Genomic DNA, 25,264 nt, shown 5'->3' on the forward strand with positions numbered 1-25,264 from the left:
AGTCACAGTATAACCCTAACATCTCATAATGAAAAAAGCGAACAGTCCAGTGAAAACCTTCTTTGGGCTCTACATATTAATTTTCAAAGTAATATTAAATATTTTACTGATGATAACTTTTAGTTACAAATTTCTCTTAGTTTTTTTTTTAAATCTCATTGGCATGCCTCTGCTCTCATGATTAACTATTCAGGGAAAGGTAATTTGTCGAGGAAAAAAAAACGGAATTTTTATAAGACTGCTGAAATGCCTAACGCTGTAAGTAAAATTTAACCGAAGGTATAACAGCAGCTTTCAAGTTGAAACCAAGACACTGCCTTAAGTTTCTCTGGGTCTTACCTTCCACATCAGTTAATTTTCAAATCTCTTAGTGAAGCCGAGTGGAACAAAACACAAGATAGAGACAAAAAAACAACAAAAAAAAGAAGGGTGGATATTTTTATTTAACGAAAGCGCATGTTATGAAATTTTAAAAGGCAAAGGCATCTCAAGCCGCAAAGGAAATTCTCATTTCCTCCTTCCAAGCTTATTTATTTTCCATCGAAATATATTGTTTCAACTCCCGGGCTTAAGGGAAATAATGTTTGATACGAGGAGTTATCGAGGAAAGTCATTAAGCTGTGCCGCTCGAGCCGAATGCTCACGCCACGCTCCTTATCAGAGAGGGGCAGAAAGCGCCCGCCCCGGCACCCCTGCAAGCAGGGGCCACACGCTTCGCTGAAACGGTCGAACCGAGAGATCAAAGCCGCTTTAACAGAAACCGGAGCCAGGCTCGAACCGCCCTGCAGCTAAAACAGAATCCCAGCCTGTCAGAGCGGCAAAGGGACACGGGCAAGAAAAGATCTTTCATGTAACGCTCAGGGGATGCAGCCCGAGAGCCAGGCACCGTTCCGGACGCTGCTCGAGTCCTCACTCACTGGCCCCTCGCGGCAGACGGCGAGGCAGGTGGCGGTGGCTCCGTCATCCCCACGTTACAGGTGGGGAAACCGAGGCACGGGGTGTTTAACCACTTCGGTACAAGCGTCTGCTATACTCGACAGCCACAGATGAACGCGCACGTCGACTTTAGCCGACAGCCTCGATGTGACTTTTCTAATTTTTCCTTTACCAAAGTAAAATTGTGAACATTTAAAAATAGCGTCATGAAAACATATATGTGTATGTGACCTATTCTGATATTTACATGGCAAGTAAAGCTGCCTGTAAAGTCAAACAAGCTTTCGGTGCTTTCAAGCTTTCCTCATCACACAAGAGCAAAACGGACGCGTCGCCAATGCACAGCACAGACCGCCGTGCGGACCGTGAGTGCCGGCTGGGGGCGAGGTGTCGCGGCCGGTGAGCGCCGTGCCGAGGTGGTTAAGTAGTAACGCGTGCCCAGGTAGCTGGCTCTAGGGTCCACGACATGCGTGTATAGCCATTCTATGATGCTGCCACGCAGAGCTACACTTGTCGTGGTTCCGACAGTGAATACGGATCAATGGCAGTTGTGGTCGGGGCAGAGGGTGTCACCTAAGTTGCCAGCAGTCAGCACCGCGAGTGACGGTGTGGATTTCGTTATGGCACTGGGACCTGTCTTTTTTTTTTTAAGTGCTTGCTAAGAATGACCACAAAGATAAACATACGTACGGGCTCTAAAAAATCACTCGTAATAGACCGGGCTCTCTTATCAGCACACGGGGCCTGCCGGGACCGGGTTCCTAGCAGTCAAACTAGGAGGGGAGAAAACACTTTTTACACTCCCTGTGCTCACAAAAAAAAAAAAGGAGGCAAACAAAAGTGTCAGGTGCAAGGTGGTGCGCCCCAAGAAGAAATGGCAAGAAGAGACGTGTGTTTCCTCCGGGAAGTGAAAACCATCCCTGACGGTTTTGCGTGAAAACAGCCGCAGCAGCGGCAGCGGGGGCAGCGGTCCTCCTGATAGGGTGCTGCTTACGAGGCCGGGAAGCAGTTGGTGGCACCTGCCGCTGCCCCGCGGGCCGCAGAGTTGAAGGTAACAGAGAAGCTCAGGACGGGGCGCGGCGTGTTCTGGGAGTCCCGCTGCCACCCCCGCAGCTCAGACCAGCCTTCGCTTCCCGCCACATACCAGGCGCTACCTGTGCGTGCCCAAGCTCGCCCCTCTGCAGGCTTCCTGAAAAGGAAACGGGAGCCGGAAAAAAGTCAAGCACGGAGATCCGACCATCCTCAGTCGGGCGTGCGCGAAGGTCTCTCTCTCCGGCAAGCCTTCCTGCTACGGGTTCCTCCCGCCACGCACGGACACGCTTTTATCACGCTTTCCCCCAAACTTCAGCCGTTTGCGTGCACGTTAACTATTTCTCACATCTGCACGCCACCTGGACTGCTGTTCATTTGATCCTTCACGTGGGGCCGAGTTATTTTTAAGGGAAAGTTTCGTAGCTGGAAAGCCGGTATCGCGTGCTACACATAGCACGTGGCCACAAAAATAAAGACAGTGAGAAAGACAACCATATTATTAAATGCTTTTTAGATAATTTTTTTTTTGTCACCAGCCCACAGCTCTGAGCCTGAGGCTTTCTTTCCTGGTCGGCAAGAATTTTAGCATTGGATGAAAACTTTTTCTTCCAATGTTCTTCAAACAGAAGGATGAAAGGAGAATTTAAAAAGTAATAATAATGATTTTGCTACTATGGGGCTTCACATTGATTAGTGCACCAGGAATTATCTTAGTATCACCAAAAGGCTAGCATCTAACGTGTGTGTGTGTGTGTGTGTATAAGAATGTGTGTTATACCAAGCAAACTGCTGGATTTAGGGGTGATTCATGTTCCACACAGTATTCGATGTGGCTACACAGATTCCAACCCTTGATGTTTTTAAGAGCTTATGTGGCCTCTCTCCGGGTAAACGTATTATTTCCAAGGGCCTCTGAGAACACTTGAGAAGCGCTTGAGACCCCCACGGCACGCTCTGCGGGTCCCCAGGGAAACAGAAAATCTACATGGGGAAGAACCGCAAAACACATAAGGCTCTGAGAAGCCGTGCAGAATCCCATTCACTGGAATCTTCAGGGACGCTCTTATTTTAGGGGCATTCCAGTGTAAAGTGAGAAAGAGTGAATCCGCGCACACATTTAACACTCACAGACTCAAAGACCCCCAACTCCAAAGACCATCACACTGAGGAGCAGGTCCCCACATAAGAATTTGCGGGCACAAACATTCAGACCACCTGGAAACACTTAGTGCTTTGTTTCCCAAACCGCTTGGCGTAAATACAAGGGCATTCTCACGAGACGGCCGGCGCGGGGGACCCCGAGTCTCTGAACCCTGAGCGCTCAGGGACTGGGTGTGTCCGATCCACGTCTGTTGGGGGATGAGAGAATGTCATCCCCTGGAGCCGGCACAGGTGGGAGGCCACGTCCGCGAGTGTCTCCAAGGATCTCCGTCCCCAGGCAATGGCCACCCTGGTCAGGCGCGAATGTCTCCCCACCCCAAGTGTGGTTCTCGGGCTTACAGCTACTTATTCTCCATGCAACGAGGCTCCTAAACACAAGTCCACCGCCTCATCCGGTGCACGGCTGCAGAAATGGCCCCATGTTTGGGTGTGCATGACGTCTCTCCGTGTCTCCGTGAGACTGTTGTATTGCCTGCCCTTCGCAGCAATCAACTAGCGGTAAAGATTAATCGTGGTTTTAATGATCTCTAACCCTGGTCTGGCTTTCATTTTTAAAAAGGAAAACTGACTTCCTTTACTTAAAAAGAGAACATGCCCCCACTTGGTTAGAAGAGTAACGTGAACTAATTTTAGAAAACACGTTAAAAGCCTAAAGAAGAAAACAAAGATGAGATGGAAGTTCAGAGCGTAGCAACTCACTTCGGGACCTACGATGACCAGGTAAACATTGGGCTCTTCTTGGTGCCACTCTGGGGGAGAAAAAAAGGAAAAACTTTTAGAATGGTTTTAAGTCACGGCTGCAATCACAATGAAGTTTATAACATAAATTACCCCATAATATACTAATAAATCATTTCATATCAGTTGGCTCTCATTAATAGTATTTGATTTAGATTGTATTTATTTAGGGTTTATATGTTTGGGGATTTTATGCTTTTAAAAAGCAGCGTATTTTTTTCTGCAATGTTGCGCATGATCCGTATTTCTGGAGTATTAGGTAACTAGGATGAATATGCCTCCACAGCTCAAGGTGGGATTTAGAACATACTGAGGACGATACAGATAAACAACGAGCAAGACTCCGAATGCATCACACAAGTTGGCATGTGCGAAACATTTCCAGATAAAAGTCTTTGCGCCTTGCAATTATTCACTAATTTCACGAACCGTGACCCCAGAAGCTACGCGCACAGGACATCGGAAACTAAACTGAGATTACTGCACAGAGCTGCTCTCCCCGTAAATCATTTTCCCGATTGTTCTCATCATGACACTCCAGAAGCAGCTCTGCTCGTGTGCAAAGGTGGAGGAAATAAAACTCAAAGTCCTAAAGACGGATGCCCAGACACGTGCCCGGGCGGAACTCTGCAAACGGAGGGAGAAGGAAACCCCAGAAAACCTACCTGAGAACGCGTCCACCAAATAGAGAGGGTCTTTGACTTGTCGAAGCCCACAGATGAGAAGGAACACGTGCAAGGTGTCAGCGCTTTGGTTAATCTCTGCAAGGGAAGAGTTCAGGATGTGGTCAGCGAGGAGGGCACGCCCCCGCCGCCATGGCAACCGTGTGCCGCAGGTGCACCTGGGAAGTAAGTCTCTGCCTCCCGCGCCGGCTGCTTCTACGCTCGCATTTATGTCCGTTTCCTCGCAGCAAACGAATCCCTTCTGCTGGGCAAACCCGAGCTGAGCCCGGCCCGTGCAGCACAAGTGTGTCTCTGCTGCGAGGAGGAGGAAGGACGACAGCAAGAAGTGGTTCGGCCGGGCGCGGTGGCTCACGCCTGTCATCCTAGCACTCTGGGAGGTTGAGGCGGGCAGATTTCTCGAGCTCAGGAGTTCGAAACCAGCCTGAGCAAGAGCGAGATCCCGTCTCTACTATAAATAGAAATTAATTGGCCAACTAATGTATATATAGACAAAATTAGCCGGGCATGGCGGCGCATGCCTGTAGTCCCAGCTACTCGGGAGGCTGAGGCAGGAGGATCGCTTGAGCCCAGGAGTCTGAGGTTGCTGTGAGCGAGGCTGACGCCGCGGCACTCACTCTAGCCTGGGCAACAAAGCGAGACTCTGTCTCAAAAAAAAAAAAAAAAAAAAAGTGGCTCAACTATCACAGAAATCGGAGCCAGGGGTCCTAGAGACTATTTGGATCCAATTCTGGATGGGAACGGGATGAAGCTGTGAGCACTTGTGTTAAATGGGGTCCTTCCCCCCCACCCACTGCCCTTGATGTCAAGGTGAGCGGCTCGTCAGAGTCCGGAGCGCGAGTGTCCAATCCCTGACAGTCTGCATCGGACTCACTCCGTCATGTGCCTTCGTCACTGTCCGAAGCCCAGAGTGGGAGTGACAAATCACAGGCAAGGGCTCCAGATGCTCCGGGGGGCCGGGTGGGGGGAGACAGAGTAAGGATGCTCGGAGGACAGCCCATCCCCAGGGTGCGGAGTGCGACAAAGACGGATGGCCCCGCAGATGAGAACAGACGCCGGCTCATAAAGCCCAGAGATGCGGACTAATTACACGTCTACCCTCGAGCCGATACCCACCCCTGCCGGCTCCCCGAGCCGCCACCACGGTCTCCCCGAGCCCGTGCATTCTGCATACATTGACAGCGTCTAATTGCACACATTAGGATTAAACCGTGGCCACGGAGGCCTCCAGAGAAGCGCTTGCTCAGGAGGGCCTCAAATCTCCGGGCTGTTCCGCTAATCACTCCACGCCGAGACCCGCAGAGCCGTCAGCCCCGAGCCCGCAGAACCTGGTGACGGATCGCCCTCCCTTTGGAGATCACGAACCTCCGTTGCAACGCAGTTGCGTCCCGTGATAGATTGGAGACGGAATAACCCTACGAGGGACGGGCCGTCTGAAAGAGGCCGGCGGTTCTGAATCGCGGCTCGCGGCTGCCGCGTGATGGAGCGGTTGGACCGCGCGGGCTCATCTGTAACGCAGCAGCCGGGAGCAGCCGGGCTGCCGTCCATGGGATTGATGACCACGCTAGGAAGATCATTTCTAATAAAATGCTTGGGAGTGTTTCTTTTCGAGGAGCCCAACACTGACACACAGTAAACAGCGGGGGGCTTTGCTTTTGAGTTTCTGGAGTGAAGACAGGCTTGGGGGTGTCCTGCTGTTTGTTCAGGGCCGGGCACCGGTTTTGCATCTTTCAGTCTCTTCTGAGATGTTTAAGGCAGGACCTACGACTCCAACTCTCCCCGGACCCCGCGGTTTGGGCCCTCTAATGCTAACCAGCCTGGCTGCCTCGAGGGAACAACATTTCTGGCTAAAACAGATGAATTCTTGCGCTGCAAGTTGCATGGGGTGTAATCCTAGCATCCTGGGAGGCCGAGGCGGGAGGATCCCTTGAGCTCAGGAGTTTGAGACCAGCCTGAGCAAGAGTGAGATCCCGTCTCTACTAAAAATAGAAAGAAATCACCCAGACAGCTAAAAATATATATATAGAAAAACTTAGCCGGGCACGGTGGCGCATGCCTGGAGTCCCAGCTACATGGGAGGCTGAGGCAGGAGGATCACTCGAGCCCAGGAGTTTGAGGTTGCTGTGAGCGAGGCTGATGCCACGGGACTCTAGCCCGGGCCACAGAGAGAGACTCTGTTTAAAAAAAAAAAAAAACCTAAATTGCATGTGGTGAGCCAATTTTAGCTGTTCTAGTAACTTTGCCCAAAATTACTGGGATGTCCAGCCATAAGAGAGTTACGACCCCAAATAACACACACTGGTGGGACTCACCTGGGAACGACTAAACTTTCTATATTCAGGGACATTGCACAGTAAAACTTTATTTAAACGTCGTGACTACGCTTACATCACCCCGTGCGTGGAAAACCCAACGGCCAGACCATCTCAGCGCCCCCCACAGGCGCTAAGGAAAATCACATCCCACCAGCACCGCTAAGGACAGGTGCACTGAGGCCACCTTCCCGGGGAACAGTGTGGCCGTCAACCAGACTTCAAGATAAAAAACTTCAAGATAAAAAAAAAACTTCAAGATAAAAAAACTCTGCTCTTCAAAGACATGGTGAAGGAAATGACCATAGAAGCCAGAGAATGGGATATTCACAATACATACATCTGACAAAAGATTTGTACCAAGAATATAAAAAAATATTCTACAAATCAACAATGAAAAGAAAACACAATAATAAAAGAAAAAAGGCCCAGGCTTGCTAGACATGTCACAAAAGAAGGTGCTCTGATGGCCCAGGTGCACATGGAAAGTTGCCAGACGCCACTCATCGTCCGGGGAAAGTGAACTGGGAGAGCCACGATGAGACAACACCATTTCGTCCCCCCAAGAAGAGCTAAAATTAGAGAGGCCGTCAACAGGACTTGCTGGCGGGGCTGTGGAATAACTAGAGCTTTTGTCGGTCTCTGCAGAAGTGGAACCGTGCACACCCTGGAAAACCGGCCGCCTTTAACAACGTCAAGCACGTACATAGCCAAGCTATTCGACGTATCCGAGGAGGAATGAAAACACAGGTCACCAGAAACCTTGCACGAGAATGTTTACAAGCGGTTTCATCTGTAGCAGCAAAAAAAAAAAAAAAAAAAAAAAAATGTAAAACAAGCCAAAAGTCCACCACTAGGAGAAGAGATGCACAATGTGGTACTCGGAGTGTCACATGCCCTTCCTAAACGGAATACTTTACCCGGCAGGAGAAAGGAGAAACCTGCAGAGACAGGCGCGACGTGAGCAAGTCTCAGAAACATCGTGTTGAGTAAAGACAGTCAGGCACAAGAAGGTGCTCAGTGTGTGCAGCTCAAGGACAGGTGACGCTAGTCCCTGATGACGAACATCGAACACGAGTCACTTATACAGGAACGAGAATTAAATATAGAAGAGGGCACGAGAGAACTTTCTTGAGTGGTGGAAACATTATCTCTATCGATGAGGGCATTTGCTACATGGGCGTATACATTTGTCAAAAATTTACCTAATTTTACACTTGAGATATCTGCGTTTCACTCCATGTAAATTTCAGAATTTTTTTTTTAAAAAAAAGGATGAGTGAGTTCTATTCTTATTGTCATAACGGATAAATAAGGCAGCTGAGAGTAGTAAGGAAAGTTTGGTTTTGCTTTTGTCTTTTAAAAAAATCATCTCATATACATACAAAATCGTTGAGAATGATCACACCAAACATCAGTAACAATTCCTGTTTGGTGCTGAGATTTCAAGTGATCTAAACTTTTGTTTCATTTGTCAGATCTACGCGGTATCATAGCTACACAACGGTCATTCATTGCGTGTGTAATTACGACAGTAAAATGAAATGAACACATGAGGTTATTATTCTTAAAAAGGACAAATGTTGCAGGAAGTGACACTAAACATTTGGGACGTATCCTCCAAGCACAGCAGAAGGAAGGGGCTGAGCTTTCTTCCTCCTGCATTCATTCTCCTAATCTTCCCTTTCCTTGTTCCAATTCATGTTACCGTATTTCCCCCAAAATAAGACCTACCCATAAAATAAGCCCTAGCAGGATTTCTTAGCATGTGTGCAATAGAAGCCCCACCCTGAAAATAAGACCTAGTAAAGATGAGCGTGGCTACCCAGTGCATCTGCACGACCCGTGCATTTCATCACGGAGCAGGGAAGAAGACGAGCAGCCCTTCTCATCCGCCCCATCGTGACAGCTGCTGTCCCAGAGGTGACCGGAAAGGTGCGGGCAGCCCCACCAACAAGGTCGGTTCCCCTGTCAGGTCCCGGCCGTCCTGTGCGTGCTGCAAGCTGAGGCTTTGAGGGGAAAACAACACGTCCCCTGAAAATAAGCCCTAGGGTGTCTTCTTGAGGAAAAAATAAATATAAGACCCCGTCTTATTTTCGGGGAAACACGGTACTTCCTGCCCTTGTTCCACCTGAAACAGCACACTGCTTGGACCTGACAGCCTCTTTTCCAAAACCGTGTGGGCGTTGCAAGTCACTGGTACGCTTCCATCAAAATCCCCTACGAAGATTTCACATCTTACCTGCACATTCAAGAAAGGTGTTCCAGTTAAAGGCGGCATTTGGCATTGTCGTAATTCCTGGGTCAAAGGAAGAAGAAAAAGAGAAAGGCGACTTTGATGAGACTGCTGAGACACAGCCAGTCATTTCGTGTTGGAGTTTAAGCAGTGGTGGGACTTGTTTCTTTACAAAGCTGCTCTATGTTCTGAGTATTTCAGCAAAGTCCCACTAATCCCCCAGGACGAGGGGGTCTGAAGTGAGCCCGAGGGCCCCGGATGAGAAAAGACCCACCACTTTCAACCCCATGATCCACTACTGGACCAAACTGCCTCGGGCTGATACACACCTTGAGTTCCTTTTTTAAAAAACGCGTGTAAGTAACAGGTTTCTAAAGCATCATGGGCCAAACCCTAATGGCCCTGAGCTCAGCCCTCACCGAATCCCGTGTGAGTGACCGAAGTCTGTCTATGTCATTTCCTCAGACAGACCAGGTTACTTTTAACTTGTTCTGGACAAACAGACGTTTTCGGATTTAGAAAATTCGGAGGCGACACTGAACAGAAAAAATGGTGGGGCAGTCTCGCAAAATGCAAATCGAGCCATCCGGCCACCTCTGACACCACCTGGGTGTCACTCACGCTGAGTATCACAAACAGCGGCCACTTAGCAGGTGTCCTCTCCGAGCCCAGCCTGGCCTCGGACTGTCCACACACACCGCTGGGAAAGAATCCTTCAAGACCCGCTGAGCAGGTCAGTTCCCCCAGTTTATCCCACTGGAGACTGCTGAGGGCCGAGCAGCCGGCAGGTGCAGGCGGCAGGCTGCAGGTTCAGACCCCCACGCTGCTTCCAAGCCTGGGTTTTTCCTGCTGCACCAGCTAAAAATGTCATTGAGACCACCAGAGCAATGACACCACGCCCCTCCGATGGTGTGCCCCAGGGAAGGCGGGCCCCTGGGCCCTGTGCATTCTTGGTGCAATGCAAAAGTCCCCCTGAGACTCGGCCTCCTGGCCTTGGCCTCTGAGCCTCCCCAACCTGGGCCTGGAATCAATTCTGTCAACATGTTCTTCCTCGGGCCTCTGACATGGTGGCTCACCAAGCATGTTTCGGCCTCAGAGTGTTTGAGGACAGGCGTCAGATGCCGCCGCAGGGGCAGGACTGGGGGAGGGGTGGGGGCCGGTGGGGGCAGAGGCAGTGCAGGCCACCCCAGCTCGAGTGAACTTAAACAGAGACGCTCAGCCTTTGGTCTTGGGGTCCACACCACCACCAGTGGAGTACACTGCACTTTCCTCCGGTAGAAAAGGTTACGTGATCTGCATGTTAAACTGTCTGCTTATAATTTCTCCTATTTATAGTTTATGCTAATGTTAGAGAATAATAAAACTGTATCCATTCTGATTGCTTTTAAGTAAATCTCAGAAATCATATTCTCTCCTCCATAACCATCTCAGCATGTGTCTCTAAAGGACAGGACTCATTCTTTAAAAAGTATATATACATGCATATTTATAACCTTTATCCCTTTTCTAAAGAATAAATAAAAATCAATATATTAAAAAATCCTTACCTTGACTCTGGACATAGATCTTACCCTTAGCATGTGGCTTTTGGAAAAGAAGGGAGAGAGAGAGAGAGAAAAAAAAAAAGGTAAATTGGATCGTCCACAACGACTGCTTTATAGAAATTAAATGAAGGTCGTTAAAAAGTCCTCTTGGAAAACATCCCTAAGAATTACCTACGCAGCTGCTCACAAACCTGTTACTCTTTAAGAGCGCAGCGCTACCTCTGCTCTTAATGGGTTTTGCCGTTTGAAAATACGGCATCTATAAGTTAAGAAGCACAAAGGGGAGAAAATAAAAGTCTCTTAAATTAGGCCTGATGCGTTTTTACGATTTCCCAGCCTCTGCGTCAGCAGAGACGCCACTCAAGTTCAGCGGCAGAGCTCGCCAGTGATGAGGCCAGCCCATCTCCTGTCCTGGAGCAGAAGGTGGGAATTGTGGTTTAGGGGGCCCACGTCCTAACCCCAGGAAAAAAGACGAAAGACAAGAGGAGGAAGAGGAGAAAGAGGAGCCACCTATATGATGGCAAAACCTAGAACAGGCGCACGGGGCCGACTCTTCCAATCGGGGGAGGACGGACTGGCCCCGGGGACCTCGCTGGGACCTCCCCAGACTCTGCCTCCCCGACTTCAAGGAACAAGGTGGCGTGTGCGTGACTGAATCGGATGTTCCCACTAAGGTACCGACTTCCCATCTCCCACGGCGCCTCCCGGGAGAACCTCACAAAGCTACTAGAGAAAAAAAAAAAAAAAAGAATCCATCTCTCCGGATCCTTTTGAAACCGAGGCAAAATCATTTCCAACATCCAGCTCAGACGCAGAGGTGGAAGTGTGGGGGGAGAGGGAGGAATCTCCTTGAAATGGCAGAGGGGTCAAGTCGATGCCAACGCCTGCTTCTCTCACATGATCAGAATTTGGGTGAAAGAGTCCAAAAAAAAAAAAAAAAAAAAACTGTGCATCTTGTGGTTTGAATTGGACAGTCTGGATCAGTGCATGACATGGCTGAGCTGGCTGAGTAGCTGGCGTCCGGGACATCACACCTGTGTGCAGGTGCACGCAGGGACCCAGCGAGGTCCCGGGACGGGGGGGGGGGGGAGGTGAGGCAGGGGCACAGCATGGGGTGTGCCAGTCCACTTTGGACTTTGTCCCCAAGCCAGTTCTATATTTGGGGACACAAGGCAAAGGTGAAACAGCCCGGCCAGGGCAGAGAAGGTCGGTGGGGAGGTGGGGAGGTGGGGAGGTGGCCTCCCCACTCCCCGGCCCAGCCGAGGGGGAGGTTCGGCAGGAGGCGGCGTCCAGGCAGGAGGTGGAACATGCACTCGAGCCCCGGGGCGGCTTCGGTTCTGGTTCTGTCCTGAGCGTCACATTCGGTATGTAACCGCGAGGAGCACCTGCAACCTCCCAAAGTGGTACAGCAGTGCCCCTTCCAAAGGCCCTTACGACAGTAAGCCTTTGACAAAGAAAGAGGGAGTGTCCAAAATCTCTGCTAGTTAAAAAAGAATAATAACTTTAATGGGGAAAAAAATGGCTAACGGCAATCATTTGAGATTGCTAATAGACACTGAAGTTCGGAACCCTAAAATGCTCCTTTTGTTTAGTTAAAATTTCACTGGAAGCCTGGAAAAATGTTATTGGGATGCAGTGGACGCCAGGAGAGCTTCTTTCTTGGCCAACTCTATGCCTAAAACGCTGACCTGGGAAACATTTTTAAGATGGATGTTAAAGTGCTGTTTAACTGTATCGACTTCAAAGTTAATCCAAGTGTTTGGCAATAAAATAGTCAACAAATTCTTGATGAATTATAACGTGAGGCAAAATAGAGTTTATATTCTCGCCACTACCTCATTGGAAATATGCTCTGAAATTAGAAATCTATAAACTCAAAATGTTCCTTTCAAAAAAAAATTCCTTGGCTTGGCGTGGTGGCTCATACATATCAACCCAGCACTCTGGGAGGCTGAGGCGGGAGGCTTGTTTGAGCTCAGGAGTTCGAGACCAGCCTGAGCAAGAGTGAGACCCCGTCTCTACCAAATAGAAAACTTAGCCGGAAGCAGTAGTGCCTGCAGTCCCAGCTATTTGAAAGGCTGAGGCAGGAGGATCGCTTGAGCCCAGGAGTTTGAGGTTGCTGTGAGCTAGGCTGACGCCATGGCACTCTGGCCCGGGCAACAGACTCTGTCTCAAAAAAAAATTTTTTTTTTAATTCCTTTATCCACACTCCCCAAAATTAATCAAATTAGTATCTCAATCCTAGCAGCAGCAGGAATTGACTGTGTGTGGAGACTTCAGGATTTATCTGCTGGTCTTCCTGCATCATTTCTCTAAAACCTCTCAAAAACCTGAAAAAAATATATAATAAGTACCAAGTCCTATATAGACTTTTAAAACATATCATAAACGGTACTTGAAGATCGTATCCGAGCAGATCAAGGAAACAGAGTTACAGGAGGAAAGAAGTATGGGCCTGGTGGGCTGTTATCAGCGATCGTAGTGAAAGGAAGCCGGCACCCGTCAACGGCTTGTATTGATTTAGAAACAACACTTTCCATATTGAAATGTTACAAATACGAATTAGCTTTCTTGGCTCAATATTTATTACTTATTCATTTGCTCTGAAATAACACAGGAGTCGAAGTTCTCGTGCATTGCCTGCCCTGTAGATGAGCTCACTGGTGCATAAAATGACCACGGCCGGCCGAGGTGTGAGGGTGGACGGGACGGGAAGATTAGCCGTTTGTCATGTCTGTCAGAAACCACCACCTGCTTGGCCCAATACTGGCTTCAGGAAGCCAGTCTCCCCTTGGATAGAAACCTCTGAATAGGGGAGGCTTTGTAACAGACCTAAGTGCTAATTGCTACCTTTTTAACATAGTGGATTGATAATAGATAGCAACAACAAAATGACTTCCCATTCTTTGATTGATCAGTGCCAACCTGAACAACGCATATTGACGAGCCATTTTGATTGGATTGCGCTCTTTTAAATTTGATAACCACTTCAAGAAATATTTACTCAAACTCAAGATTTTTTTAAAAAAATAGCTCATGAATATTTGAGTTTAGATAATGCCCTCTTAGCGGAGTACTTATTAGAAAGAGAGCAAGAACACAGGCATGAGGGGTTTTGAATGCAATGCTGACATATTTAACCATAATCATTGCTTCTGCTGGGAGAACAGCCTTCCATTAAGACGTACATTTAATTTGTTTTTAATTTTTTGGGTGAAGTCTTTACATTTCCTGGCAAATGGTTAATTTATAGAAAGCATTCTAAACCTGGGCTAGAACTAGAAGTGTTTACATTTGCATCCTGAACATCTATTTCATATTGTAACAAGAAGCCAAAATCCTTTATAGGCAACTTTTTTAAATTTCTGCAATGTGCATCTCACAGTCGGAAATGGGTGGTGAATCAAACTCTTAAAAATGCCGAATCAAGGTTAAATCATCACAAACCAACAGAGTACTGTGATCCCAAAACACAACCTCTATTGATCATGAGTGCCAAATATTAACGGCATAGCCTGCCCACCTGGTGAGGACCCCCCGGGGACCGTGTACTTCACAAAGCCCATACGATGTCCACACTAAAACATAGCAACCTGGTTGTGAACACAGGAATTTCAAAGTAAAAGAGATAAAATAGGCCGGGCGCGGTGGCTCACGCCTGTAATCCTAGCTCTTGGGAGGCCGAGGCGGGCGGATTGCTCAAGGTCAGGAGTTCAAAACCAGCCTGAGCAAGAGCGAGACCCCGTCTCTACTATAAATAGAAAGAAATTAATTGGACAACTGATATATATATATATAAAAAAAATTAGCCGGGCATGGTGGTGCATGCCTGTAGTCCCAGCTACTCGGGAGGCTGAGGCAGAAGGATCGCTCGAGCCCAGGAGTTTGAGGTTGCTGTGAGCTAGGCTGACGCCACGGCACTCACTCTAGCCTGGACAACAAAGCGAGACTCTGTCTCAAAAAAAAAAAAAAAAAAAAAAAAGATAAAATAAAACCGCCTTTATTGAAAGCCAATCAAACCAATTTGTGAAGATCAGCCAGAGACAGGTAGGTGAACACAAACACAGCCTCCCAAATGATGTTTCCAAAAGAGCACCCAAGCTTTCTGGGAGGGTTAAAATTAACCCAGGGGTTACAAAATAAATCCTCATCTGGCACATGTCTGTTACTATGTCTCCCATGATCAGATACTATATAAGTGCTTTAAAAACCCTAAGCCACGGCCGGGCACGGTGGCTCACGCCTGTAACCCTAGCACTCGGGGAGGTGGAGGTGGGAAGATCCCTTGAGGCCAGGAGTGAGATCCCATCTCTACTAAAAATAGAAGGAAATTAGCTGGACAACTAAAAATATATAGAAACAATTAGCTGGGAATGGTGGCGCATGCCTGCAGTCCCAGCTATTCTGGAGGCTGAGGCAGGAGGATCGCTTGAGCCCAGGAGTTTGAGGTTGCTGTGGGTGACGATAGCTGGGGTGACAGAGCAAGACTCTGTCTCAAAAACAAAAGAAAATTAATTTTACTTATTTCTATTTAGTTCTTTAAGTGTAGCTATTGAAAACTTTAAAATTACATGCATGGCTCACATAGGTGGCTGATGTGATATTTCTATTAGACAGCGCAGGTATTGACAGTGTGCCTGTGTTTATGTGTGTCTTCATTTAATTATCTTTCTAAATTAAGTTTCAAAAAACAGTCTACAGCCATACCTCCAGGAAAGCACCCAATCTGGTCTTAAAAAACACACGTTTTAGACTACATTTTATGCTCAAAACTACATTACCTACATAGACTCTAGATATGTATATATTTTGTCTTTTTTTTTTTTTTTTTTTTTTTGAGACAGAGTCTCGCTTTGTTGCCCAGGCTAGAGTGAGTGCCATGGCGTCAGCCTAGCTCACAGCAACCTCAAACTCCTGGGCTCAAGCAATCCTCCTGCCTCAGCCTCCCGAGTAGCTGGGACCACAGACATGCACCACCATGCCTGGCTAATTTTTTCTATATATTTTTAGCTGACCAATTAATTTCTTTCTATTTTTAGTAGAGATGGGGTCTCGCTCTTGCTCAGGTTGGTTTCCAACTCTTGACCTTGAGGGATCCTCCTGCCTCGGCCTCCCAGAGTGCTAGGATGACAGGCGTGAGCCACCACACCCAGCCTGTATTTTGTCTTTTGAAATGACAAATGCAATAAGAAGCAAATGCCATAATTATTTCTAGTCTGGGATTATTGAAATTTGACTCTAGTTTGGTAATAATTAAGCAGGATTAACTAAAGTGTAACCTGAGCCAAGCCTGCTCACTAAAACAGAGACTGTAAAATTAAACACCAATGCTGGCAATTCTGTGATGAAGAGCAAAACTCAATTGCTCAGAACCGGTATCCCTGTTCAGAATACATAAAGAGAAAACAGTCTCTCTATGGAAATCAATCTGAAATAATTATATAAACACGGGTGAATAATGAGCCGTTACATTATTTATACACTTTTTTTTACTTGCAAACACTAATCATATAAAGATATGGAGCTGAACTTTATTGAAAAATCATCCACCAAAAATATGCAAAAAGGTGTGCTAATAATAGCTTCAGACGGGGGTGCAGCAACTCACACCGGTAATGCCAGCACTTTGGGAGGCCCAGGTGGGAGGATCACTTAAGCCCAGGAGTTCAAGACCAGGCTGAGCAACATGGTGAGATCTCCACCTCTACAAAAAAATTAACAAATTAGCAGAGCATGATGGTACAAACCTGTAGTCCCAGCTACTCCAGAGGCTGAGGCAGGAGGACCCCCTGAGCCCAGGAGTTTGAGGTTGCAGTGGGCTATGATCATGCCACTGCACTCCAGCCTGGGCAACAGAGCAAGACCCCATCTCTAAAACATTTTTAGAAAAAAAGAAAACAAAAAACGAGTTTCACATTCAAATTTAACAACTAGCCAACTATGCCCCACTCTTTTAAACTAGAAAATTAGAAAAACAAATATATCCCTTCCTTTATTAGCTTTATTGTAGTGCCTCTTACATCATCACTCAAGATCAAATAATCTTTCCTGCATTCTCCATTGTTTTCAAGTGCCTTGTCATTATACTTATTTTTTTTTAAAAAAAAGACTTTAATAAGGTACATTTACAGGTAAAATGGCCTATATTAACAGTTGAAATGCCATGGTGTCTGTGATGTTTTAAATGGGGTGCGTGTGTGTGTGTGTGTGCATAGGTGTGTCTTTGAACGTACAAGAGAAAGTAGATGAAATAAGAATTGAGGAGTGGTTACCTGGAGGTCCACGCTACTATTCTTGCTACTTTTATATACGTCTTTTGTTTTTATGTTTGTTTTATGTTTGTTTTTATGTTTGTTTTTATGTTTGCTTTGTTGCCCAGGCTAGAGTGAGTGTCGTGGCATGAGCTCACTATTTTAGTGAGCAGGCTTGGCTCAGGTTATGCTTTAGTTAATCCTGCCTAATTATTACCAAACTAGAGTCAAATTTCAATAATCCCAGACACAGCAAACTCAAACTCCTGGGCTCAACCGATCCTGCTGCCTCAGCCTCCCCAGTAGCTGGGACTACAGGCATGCGCCACCATGCCCGGCTGATTTTTTCTGTATATATCAGTTGGCCAATTAATCTCTTTCTATTTATAGTAGAGACGGGGTCTTGCTCTTGCTCGGGCTGGTTTCGAACTCCTGACCTCGAGCGATCCGCCTGCCTCGGCCTCCCAGAGTGCTAGGATTACAGACGTGAGCCACCGCGCCCGGCCTGTGTACACTTTTTGTATATGTCTATAATAAAAGTTCTAAAGGAGGAGCCATCTCCAGCAAATTCAATTCAGCGAATACTCCTTGACAGGAGGAGATATGTTATCCTCTGGGGAAGGCGAGTCACCACCTCTTGTCCTTTGCTCAGAAAACTTGCCAACCACATGGGGAAGAGAGTTAAGAAATGTCACCATCGTTAGGGACACACATTGAGTGTGGCAGGTGATTAAAGGGGCCATAAGTCCCCCTGCCTTCATCCATGCACTCCTAAGGCAGCCCTGCATGGGAGGCAGAGCCCGAGTCTCCGCCCCTTGACTCGCTCTGGCCAATGGGACGGTCGCCAAACAGTACGAGCAGGGACCTGGGGAATGCTTGTGCCTTGCGGCCTGCCCTCTCCTGCTGCCCAGCCTAATTAAAGCGTGGCAGACCCCATGGGGACAGGCCTCAGGGGTCCCGGCCAACCCGGCTGAGGTTCCAGGTGTTTTAGTGAGGCCACCCTGTTCTTTTTAAGACTAACTTGGTTTGCTACGTAGCAGCAGCTGACTGACAGAGTGGCTGAACTCATCTGCTCTGACTTTGCAGTGTCAAGAAAGGATTTGTGGAAAAGGGTGGCATTTGAGGCTGAGAAGGGTAGGAAAAGGGGCAACGGATTCATGGAGAAGGAGCATGCTTCAACAGGTAAAAGATTTCCTTAAACGTCTGACTTAACAGAAGACAGCTGGGTTCTCAGGTTTGCTGCCTGGTTCGAGCTGCTGCGGCATGTTGTTTTGGTGGAGGTGCATAAAAAAAAAACCAAAAAAAAAACCCTGCCTCTTGCAGATAGGTAGCTGCAAAAGGGAAGGGTATTGCAATAGCCTCTTCTGACTGTGGTAGGCATTATTTTTGGACACTACACTGAAACTCAACAAGGGGCGACTTCTAAAAGGCCGGCTGCCCGATGCAACCTGAAATCAGGGAACTTTTCATACTCGGACGTATTGAAGCCCGCTGGTCTATCTTGCACTTTGAATGGCTCCTTCGCCTATCCATGATTCTGTGGGCCATGCCTTGGTCATGCATGTCCTCCAAATGTTGAAGCATTCTGTCGTCCAATCCATTTAAAGGCTCACGTTTGCTAGTATCACCACTGACCCTCGTCAGAAGAGCCTTTATGTGCTGGGAAGCTGACAGCCTCACGTTGGCTTTCCAGGATTCTAATCTTCGCTTGAAAATTTAAATTTATCTCTGGCAGCAAACACTGCCAATAGTTTTTCTCGAAATGACTGGCATAATCCGCCCAGTTTTAACAAAATGTCTGCCAGAATTGCCCAAGTTTGAATGACCGAAGTTTGTCGGTGATTCTTTCAGGTAAAAAAAAAAAAAAAAAATGGTGTTAAAAAGTGGCCAGTTCAGCTCACAAACTCAGCCACACAAGGGCCTTTTCCAAAGATAACTTTCGTGGTTCATATAGTGTGCGGCAGGGGTACTTTGTTTCCTCACATTGAACATTTAAAACACGTATTCGGCCAGGTGCGGTGGCTCACGCCTGTGATCTTAGCACTCTGGGAGGCTGAGGCAGGAGGGTTGCTCAAGGTCAGGAGTTCAAGACCAGCCTGAGCAAGAGCGAGACCCCGTCTCTACTAAAAATAGGAATAATTAGCCGGGCCTGGTGGTGTGCACCTGTGGTCCCAGCTACTCGGGAGGCTGAGGCAGGAGGATCGCTTGAGCCCAGGAGTCTGAGGTTGCTGTGAGCTAGGCTGACGCCACGGCACTCTAGCCCAGGCAACAGAGTGAGACTCTGTCTCAAAGTAAATAAATAAATTAAATTAAAAAAAAACCCATGTATTCAAAGGTTAAAATTTGAGAAATTAATTATTTGCCTCATTTCACCAAGGACTTTTTAGGCGACACTGGCTGACCAGGGTGGCAGTGGCTGTCCCACAACTCACGGCACTGATTGGGGGCCATGGCTTCATTAGTATGAAGGTGGCAGCAGATTTACTCATCATTACATTATGCACCAAGAAAAAGGCAAAAAAATGTCTTAGCTTGATTATGAAAATGGATTGGACTTTGTGGAGGCCTCAAAAGAGTCCCAGGGGTACCCAGAGGTCCCTGGGCCCCATTTTGGGAACAACTGGTTTAAAAAAACTACTTTTTTAAATTTCAGCATATTATGGGGGTACAAATGCTAAGGTTACGTAAATTGCCCTTCCCCCCTCCCCCCTTGAGTCAGAGCTTCTAGCGTGACCATCCCCCAAACGTTGCACATCTCACCCATTGTGTTTGTATATATCCCTCCCCTCCTCCCCCTCCCACCCACCTGACACCCGCTAAATGTTACTCCTGTGTGTCCACTTAGGTGCTGATCCGTTAATACGAATTTGCTGGTGAGTACATGTGGTGCTCGTTTTTCCATTCTTGGGATACTTCACTTAGTACAATGGGCTCCAGCTCTAGCCAGAAACGTACAAGAGGTGCTCTGTCACTGTTGTTTCTTATAGCTTTAAGAAGACAGGGAGGTAGTCAAACTGGTACAACAGCCGAACACCGCAAGCCAGGAAGCCCTTTGGGTTTTTTACTCAGAGATTCACAGTTCATTCAGCTGCATGAAGAAATGCAACCTCGGTTCCCTGCCTGGAAAGAGTTTGATGTGAAGAACAAAGCTACACGCAAGCTCGGGGCTTGGAGAGCCTTCAGATGCACCCTCGTGTGGCGCTCTGAGCTCTGGGAAGAGACCACTGGCCCCACGAAGGGCTGTGCCGACCCTGTCCAAATCAGTGGTCTCCAAGTGCTGAATTTTGCAAACTGAAAGTCCGTACAGGATGGGTCAAGCTTGTAAAAAATCCCAGCAGCAGGAATAACACCTGCAGATGACAAAGGCATAAGCTTTGTGGGCATGGGCTCATGGCAGCCTACTCCACCAGAGGAACCTGGCCCTGGGCTTTTTCGTTAGAACTGCCACTGCGGGCCCCGACTCAACGGGGCCTTTGCATCACTCCCCACTGCGGACTCACCACCAGCTCAACCCACCTGCCCCCTCGGGTCACAGTGAACGCAAAAGTCAGCGAGGGAATTACCTGGTAGATCTACAAAACCCTGACTCCCTAACGCTCTTCAAATAAACAGTCCCACCTCGGAGACCACCTCTGCCAGCTACGGCACTGACCCTCTCCGTGGGCACCAGGTTGCTGCAACATACACAGCGCAGCCTGCAAACCACCAGGCTGAGAACATAAACAGAAAACAGACGAAACACTGAAAGATTTGGCTACTGGGCTGTTTTTGTTATTCAATAACAACAATCAAGAAAACAAAACAGTCCAGGCGCGCGGTGGCTCACGCCTGTCATCCTAGCACTCTGGGAGCCCGAGGCGGGCGAATAGCTCGAGATCAGGAGTTCGAAACCAGCCTGAGCAAGAGCGAGACCCCGTCTCTACTATAAATAGAAATAAATTAATTGGCCAACTAACATATATAGAAAAAATTAGCCAGGCATGGTGGCGCATGCCTGTAGTCCCAGCTACTCGGGAGGCTGAGGCAGAAGAATCGCTTGAGCCCAGGAGTCTGAGGTTGCTGTGAGCGAGGCTGACGCCACGGCACTCACTCTAGCCCGGGCAACAAAGCGAGACTCTGTCTCAAAGCAAAGCAAAACAAAACAAAACCTCAGTGAGGTTTTTAGAGAATCCACATGCAAAAAACATCAATATACGGGAAACCTGATACGCTAACGTGTCTACGGCAGGCATCGTCCACGGGACACCGTCGGTTCCGGGGAGACTGCCTTCCGGTTCCCCAACTCTGTGGTCTCGCCAGCACGACCCAAATAACGACACGGGATCGACACGTACCCACTGCACGTGTGCCGTCTCCTTCATGGACTCCGTGAAAGCCACCGCAAACCTGGTGAGTGGACAGAGACAACGGAGACGGTTAGCCCGGGGTGCGACCGACGTGACCGTGAGACTGCTCCTCGGAGCAAATGACGAGGGGCAAGGCGAGACGCCAGATTTAAAGTGCAGTCGATCTTGATTGCACTTGTGGCCGCTGGCCGTTAGATTTAATCTTTACTCACAAATCAAAAAAAAAAAAAAAAAGAAAAGTTGTGTGTGTTTAGGAAGTAAAATAAATGGAGCCCCAAACTCCCCGCTTTTCCTGTTCTGTTCATGTGAGGTTAGAGAAGCAGGGATAAGGCAAAAAAGCTGCAAACCCACATGCAAGAGAGAAGCGAGATTTGGGGAAGCCACCTGCTTTGCAAAAGAAGACTACGGCGTTCTGAGAGTATGCATCTGAGAATTTAAAATAATAAAAAAAAAAAAAAATAAGAAGACTATGGCGAAATGCTCAATGTTTCCTGAATGTCCATGGATGAGAAATTTGTTGTTGTTTTTGTTTGTTTGTTTTGTTAGATACTTCATTTTACACTAAATCTGCTCCTTTGCTTAGCAACATCTTCTCCAACACGTACCTGGATGGTCCTTTGCAAAACAGTTTCCGTAAGCTTCAAATGCTCTTTCATTTTGATACTTACAATTGCCAAACACTTGTAATATTTACAAGTCAGAAAGATGATGCTAAAATAAGTTTAAATGCTATAGGATACCGGAAAAAGGTTCAAAGGTACTAACAAAGTTCAAAAATGTACCCCATAGGAAAAAATACAGCTATTGAAAAGTATTCAGTTAAAAAGGAAGCACTCATTATAAAGCCAAACAAGTTGAGTGCTTTGTTTTATAGAAAAGTGTGCTCTATCGTGTCGGACAAGAAATCTATGATTCATGCAGCTCTCCTGCCCACTCACCTTGATCAATAACTCCCCCAAATAAAAATCAATGTTTGTTTTAATAACAATGCTGTGAGTAATACTAATGATAATACTATAAGGTGAATTCATTCAATATAGTTCCTGGTAAACAGAATTATTTTCCTTCTATTAACACAAGGCAGGACATTGCAAACGACACGAATCTAAAGGTAATAAATGTTAAGAGTGTAAGAACAGCAACAAAAAGAAAACTTGTAATGACAGATCACCTTTGAAGGTAACCCCAGAGTGCTCTAATGCCTCTGTTCATTGCAATACACACACACACATACAAAACACACACTTGTGTGCACACCGTGTGTACTCCGTTTTAAAAAGATTGCACTGCCACGACATGTATGTTCGGGAAGTTCTAGACGAGCTAGCTTCCTAAGCATAGTGGCATCCTCTTGTAACCCTGGGTTTGTTTTATATTATTGTTGTTATTTCAACAGATTTACAGGGTACAGGTGTTTTTCCTTACATGGATGAATTGCACAATGCTGAAGTAAGAGATTTTAGCGTACCCCCTGACCCCACCCCTACCCCCCCCCCCCCGGTGTTAAGAAGCAAGATCAACACCTCCTATGTTACAAAAATAAAGGACCCTTAGTCTGTGCAACAGAATCTGAGTTCTGTTCCTGGTTGGAATCCAGTGACATGAAGACCTGAAGGGTTCCGGACTCCCCCGCCAGAGCTGCCCAGCCGTGAGAAGGCTATAGACGAGCCGCGGAAAATTGAAGGTTGGTTGTCTATTGGGTGAAAATCAATGACCTGTTATGTTTTGTTTTGTTTTGTTACTACAATGATTCAAAGATGTAAAAGCTGAAAGGATTCTTAGATGGTACTTGTTGGTCTGTCTGTAAACTCAACGCAGGGCTATTCTATGCACAGGTGCGGCTTTCTCGTAGCACCAGCTGCGAGCGGATGCTTGCAGGGGCACACCGCACACAACCCCCCAACCTGTCTGTGGGATCACCCCAGAAAGCCTGTTGTGAAGCCTCACAACTTTATCATCAGGAAAGTTTTTTGTTTCAATCTCTATTGAAAAGAAGAAAGAAATGTGCTTTGTTTTGGGCACGCATGCATATTTAGTTCTTTTGATTTAATTTCCTCTTCTTTCACAATTTTTATATGATCATAGAGGATTCATTATTGCTTTTATCGCTCTTTTCACCTTCATGATTGCATCTGTCATACAAAGGAATTGGAGCGATTGTTTGTTTTTTTTTTCCTAACCAAGCCTTCCAATTCACTCCAGAATGCTGTACAAATGTAATTTTCTAAATACGCCTTGTCAAAAGACACAATTACAACAAACTTAAAGATCTTAATTGGCTTTTATTAGCCATTCTAGTGTCGGGCAGCACCTCATTCCACAAAACGGGAATGAGCGTTTTGGTGGGCCGAGCAGAGGAGGTTGGCTTTGTAGACAGAGACGGACTGGAGACAGCAGCAACAGAAACCAAGACTCGGATGGACCATTTCAAAGTCGCTCTCCTTACAGGATGAAAGGCTTCCTTATTACGGCGACACAGGCTGTTGCAATCTCCTGCCTTTTGGAAAACGGGCCCATTTCAAGGTTCGGTTTGATGACACGGCACCTAGCACCAGTGACTCCATCCTGGTTTGGTCTGGCCTGCGGGGGCCAAATGCAGGAGGCTGGTCCAAATCAACAGCCTCCCTTAAACTTCGCGCCTCACAGCCCTAGCAGGTGGCTCACACCTGTCCTCCCAGCACTTTGGAAGGTGGGGGCGAGAGGATCTCTGGAGCCCAGGAGTTCAACTCTATGGTGAGCTGTGACTCAGCTGCACTCTAGCCTAGGCGACAGAGCAAGACCCTGTCTCCAGAAAAAGAAAGAAAGAAAAAAACAACAAAAACCCCAAAACCAACTTCCTTTCACAGCCTCGGTATGAAAAACACTGACAAGTACAGCTCAGGCAATAATGCTCAACCGGCAGTAATAGCAGGGCAGTCAGAACCGGGCGGAGGTGTGTACTAGTTTTTCACACCTGGAGGGTGCTGTCCACAGGTAGGACCTGCCGCTTTGAGAAGCAAGCACTGCCCCGGGCTGATACAGCTGTGCTCACGGCAGCCACCGCTCGGGTCCCCAGGATGGCTGGAGGGACACAGGGGAGAAAAAAGACCGAGCCACCGTTGAGAAGTCTCACCCGGTGACCCGTCTATAAAATAGCTCAGGAAGCTGCATCATTAACAGCCGTGCCACGAACAGTCTCCTTGGGCAGATTTGATGCAAAAAGACCCTAAAGTCTGTGCTGATGAGGGTAGAGCAGGCGTCCACAAACCTACGGCCCGCGGGCCACATGCCACCCACCTAGCACATTTATCCAGCCCGCCGGGTGTTTTTGCCGCCGCTGCCTGTCCTGCTTAGCAGCCGACGCGTCCCGGGCCCACAGTGCGCACTCTCCAACGGTCTGAGGGACAGCGAACTGGCCCCCTGTTTAAAAAGTTTGAGAGACCCTGGGCTGGAACGTGCCAGGACTGCTGTCTCTTAGGAAGCAACGATGCTGTGTTTTCTACCCTGCGGAACATTCTAAGAACGCTTACCCAGCATTAACTGCAACTGGAGACTTATTCCAGCGCGACCACCTGTGAACGGTGACCGTTCGTGGCAAACTAAAAATGTGCCAAAAGATAGGAAAGATGACGTGAAATTGGCTTCTCAGGGGTGAGACTCGAACCTCCCCAACGACTGGTTTCCTCAGTCTTTCGGACTCAATTCCATCCGAACGGTTTCAGTGTTCGGCTCCTTTAAGCGTTACCTGGCTTCCTCGAGAACTTTTCCCATCACTTTGTTTTTTTCTCCCCGGTTGACGTCTTCATTTAAATCAGTCCCGCCAAAGATGACTCCAAAAGGGATCCGATGACCTGCAAAATGAGGATGGTCAGCAAAGCAAAACTCAGCTTCGGAAACACCCTTCACCACCGCGCCCCAAGCCAGGGTCTTAAGCGCCTGAAGTTCCCAGAACACCGGGGACTGTTGTTTGTTTAATTGTTAACTGTTCTGTTGTTTGTTTAATTTTGTCCGACTCTCCGGAATAGCAGAGCGGGTATCACGAGCTTAAA

The 25,264-nt window shown here is 47.5% G+C and overlaps 1 protein-coding gene across 4 annotated transcripts in view; it reads right to left on the bottom strand.

Annotated features, from left to right (window-relative positions):
* Positions 1-25,264, bottom strand: part of GLT1D1 (glycosyltransferase 1 domain containing 1) — a 56,379-nt gene that overhangs the window by 16,448 nt on the left and 14,667 nt on the right. For all 4 annotated transcript variants that reach the window (XM_075996434.1, XM_075996432.1, XM_075996433.1 and 1 more), the window contains exons 3-8: positions 24,961-25,066; positions 21,225-21,276; positions 10,643-10,679; positions 9,102-9,158; positions 4,533-4,628; positions 3,829-3,878 (exon numbers count right to left, since the gene is read on the bottom strand). In XM_075996434.1, the coding sequence (XP_075852549.1) occupies positions 3,829-3,878; positions 4,533-4,628; positions 9,102-9,158; positions 10,643-10,679; positions 21,225-21,276; positions 24,961-25,066 (398 nt within the window). The remainder of the gene's footprint in view (positions 1-3,828; positions 3,879-4,532; positions 4,629-9,101; positions 9,159-10,642; positions 10,680-21,224; positions 21,277-24,960; positions 25,067-25,264) is intronic.

This window comes from Microcebus murinus, chromosome 22, assembly GCF_040939455.1.
Source record: "Microcebus murinus isolate Inina chromosome 22, M.murinus_Inina_mat1.0, whole genome shotgun sequence".
NCBI classification, from domain to species: domain Eukaryota; kingdom Metazoa; phylum Chordata; class Mammalia; order Primates; family Cheirogaleidae; genus Microcebus; species Microcebus murinus.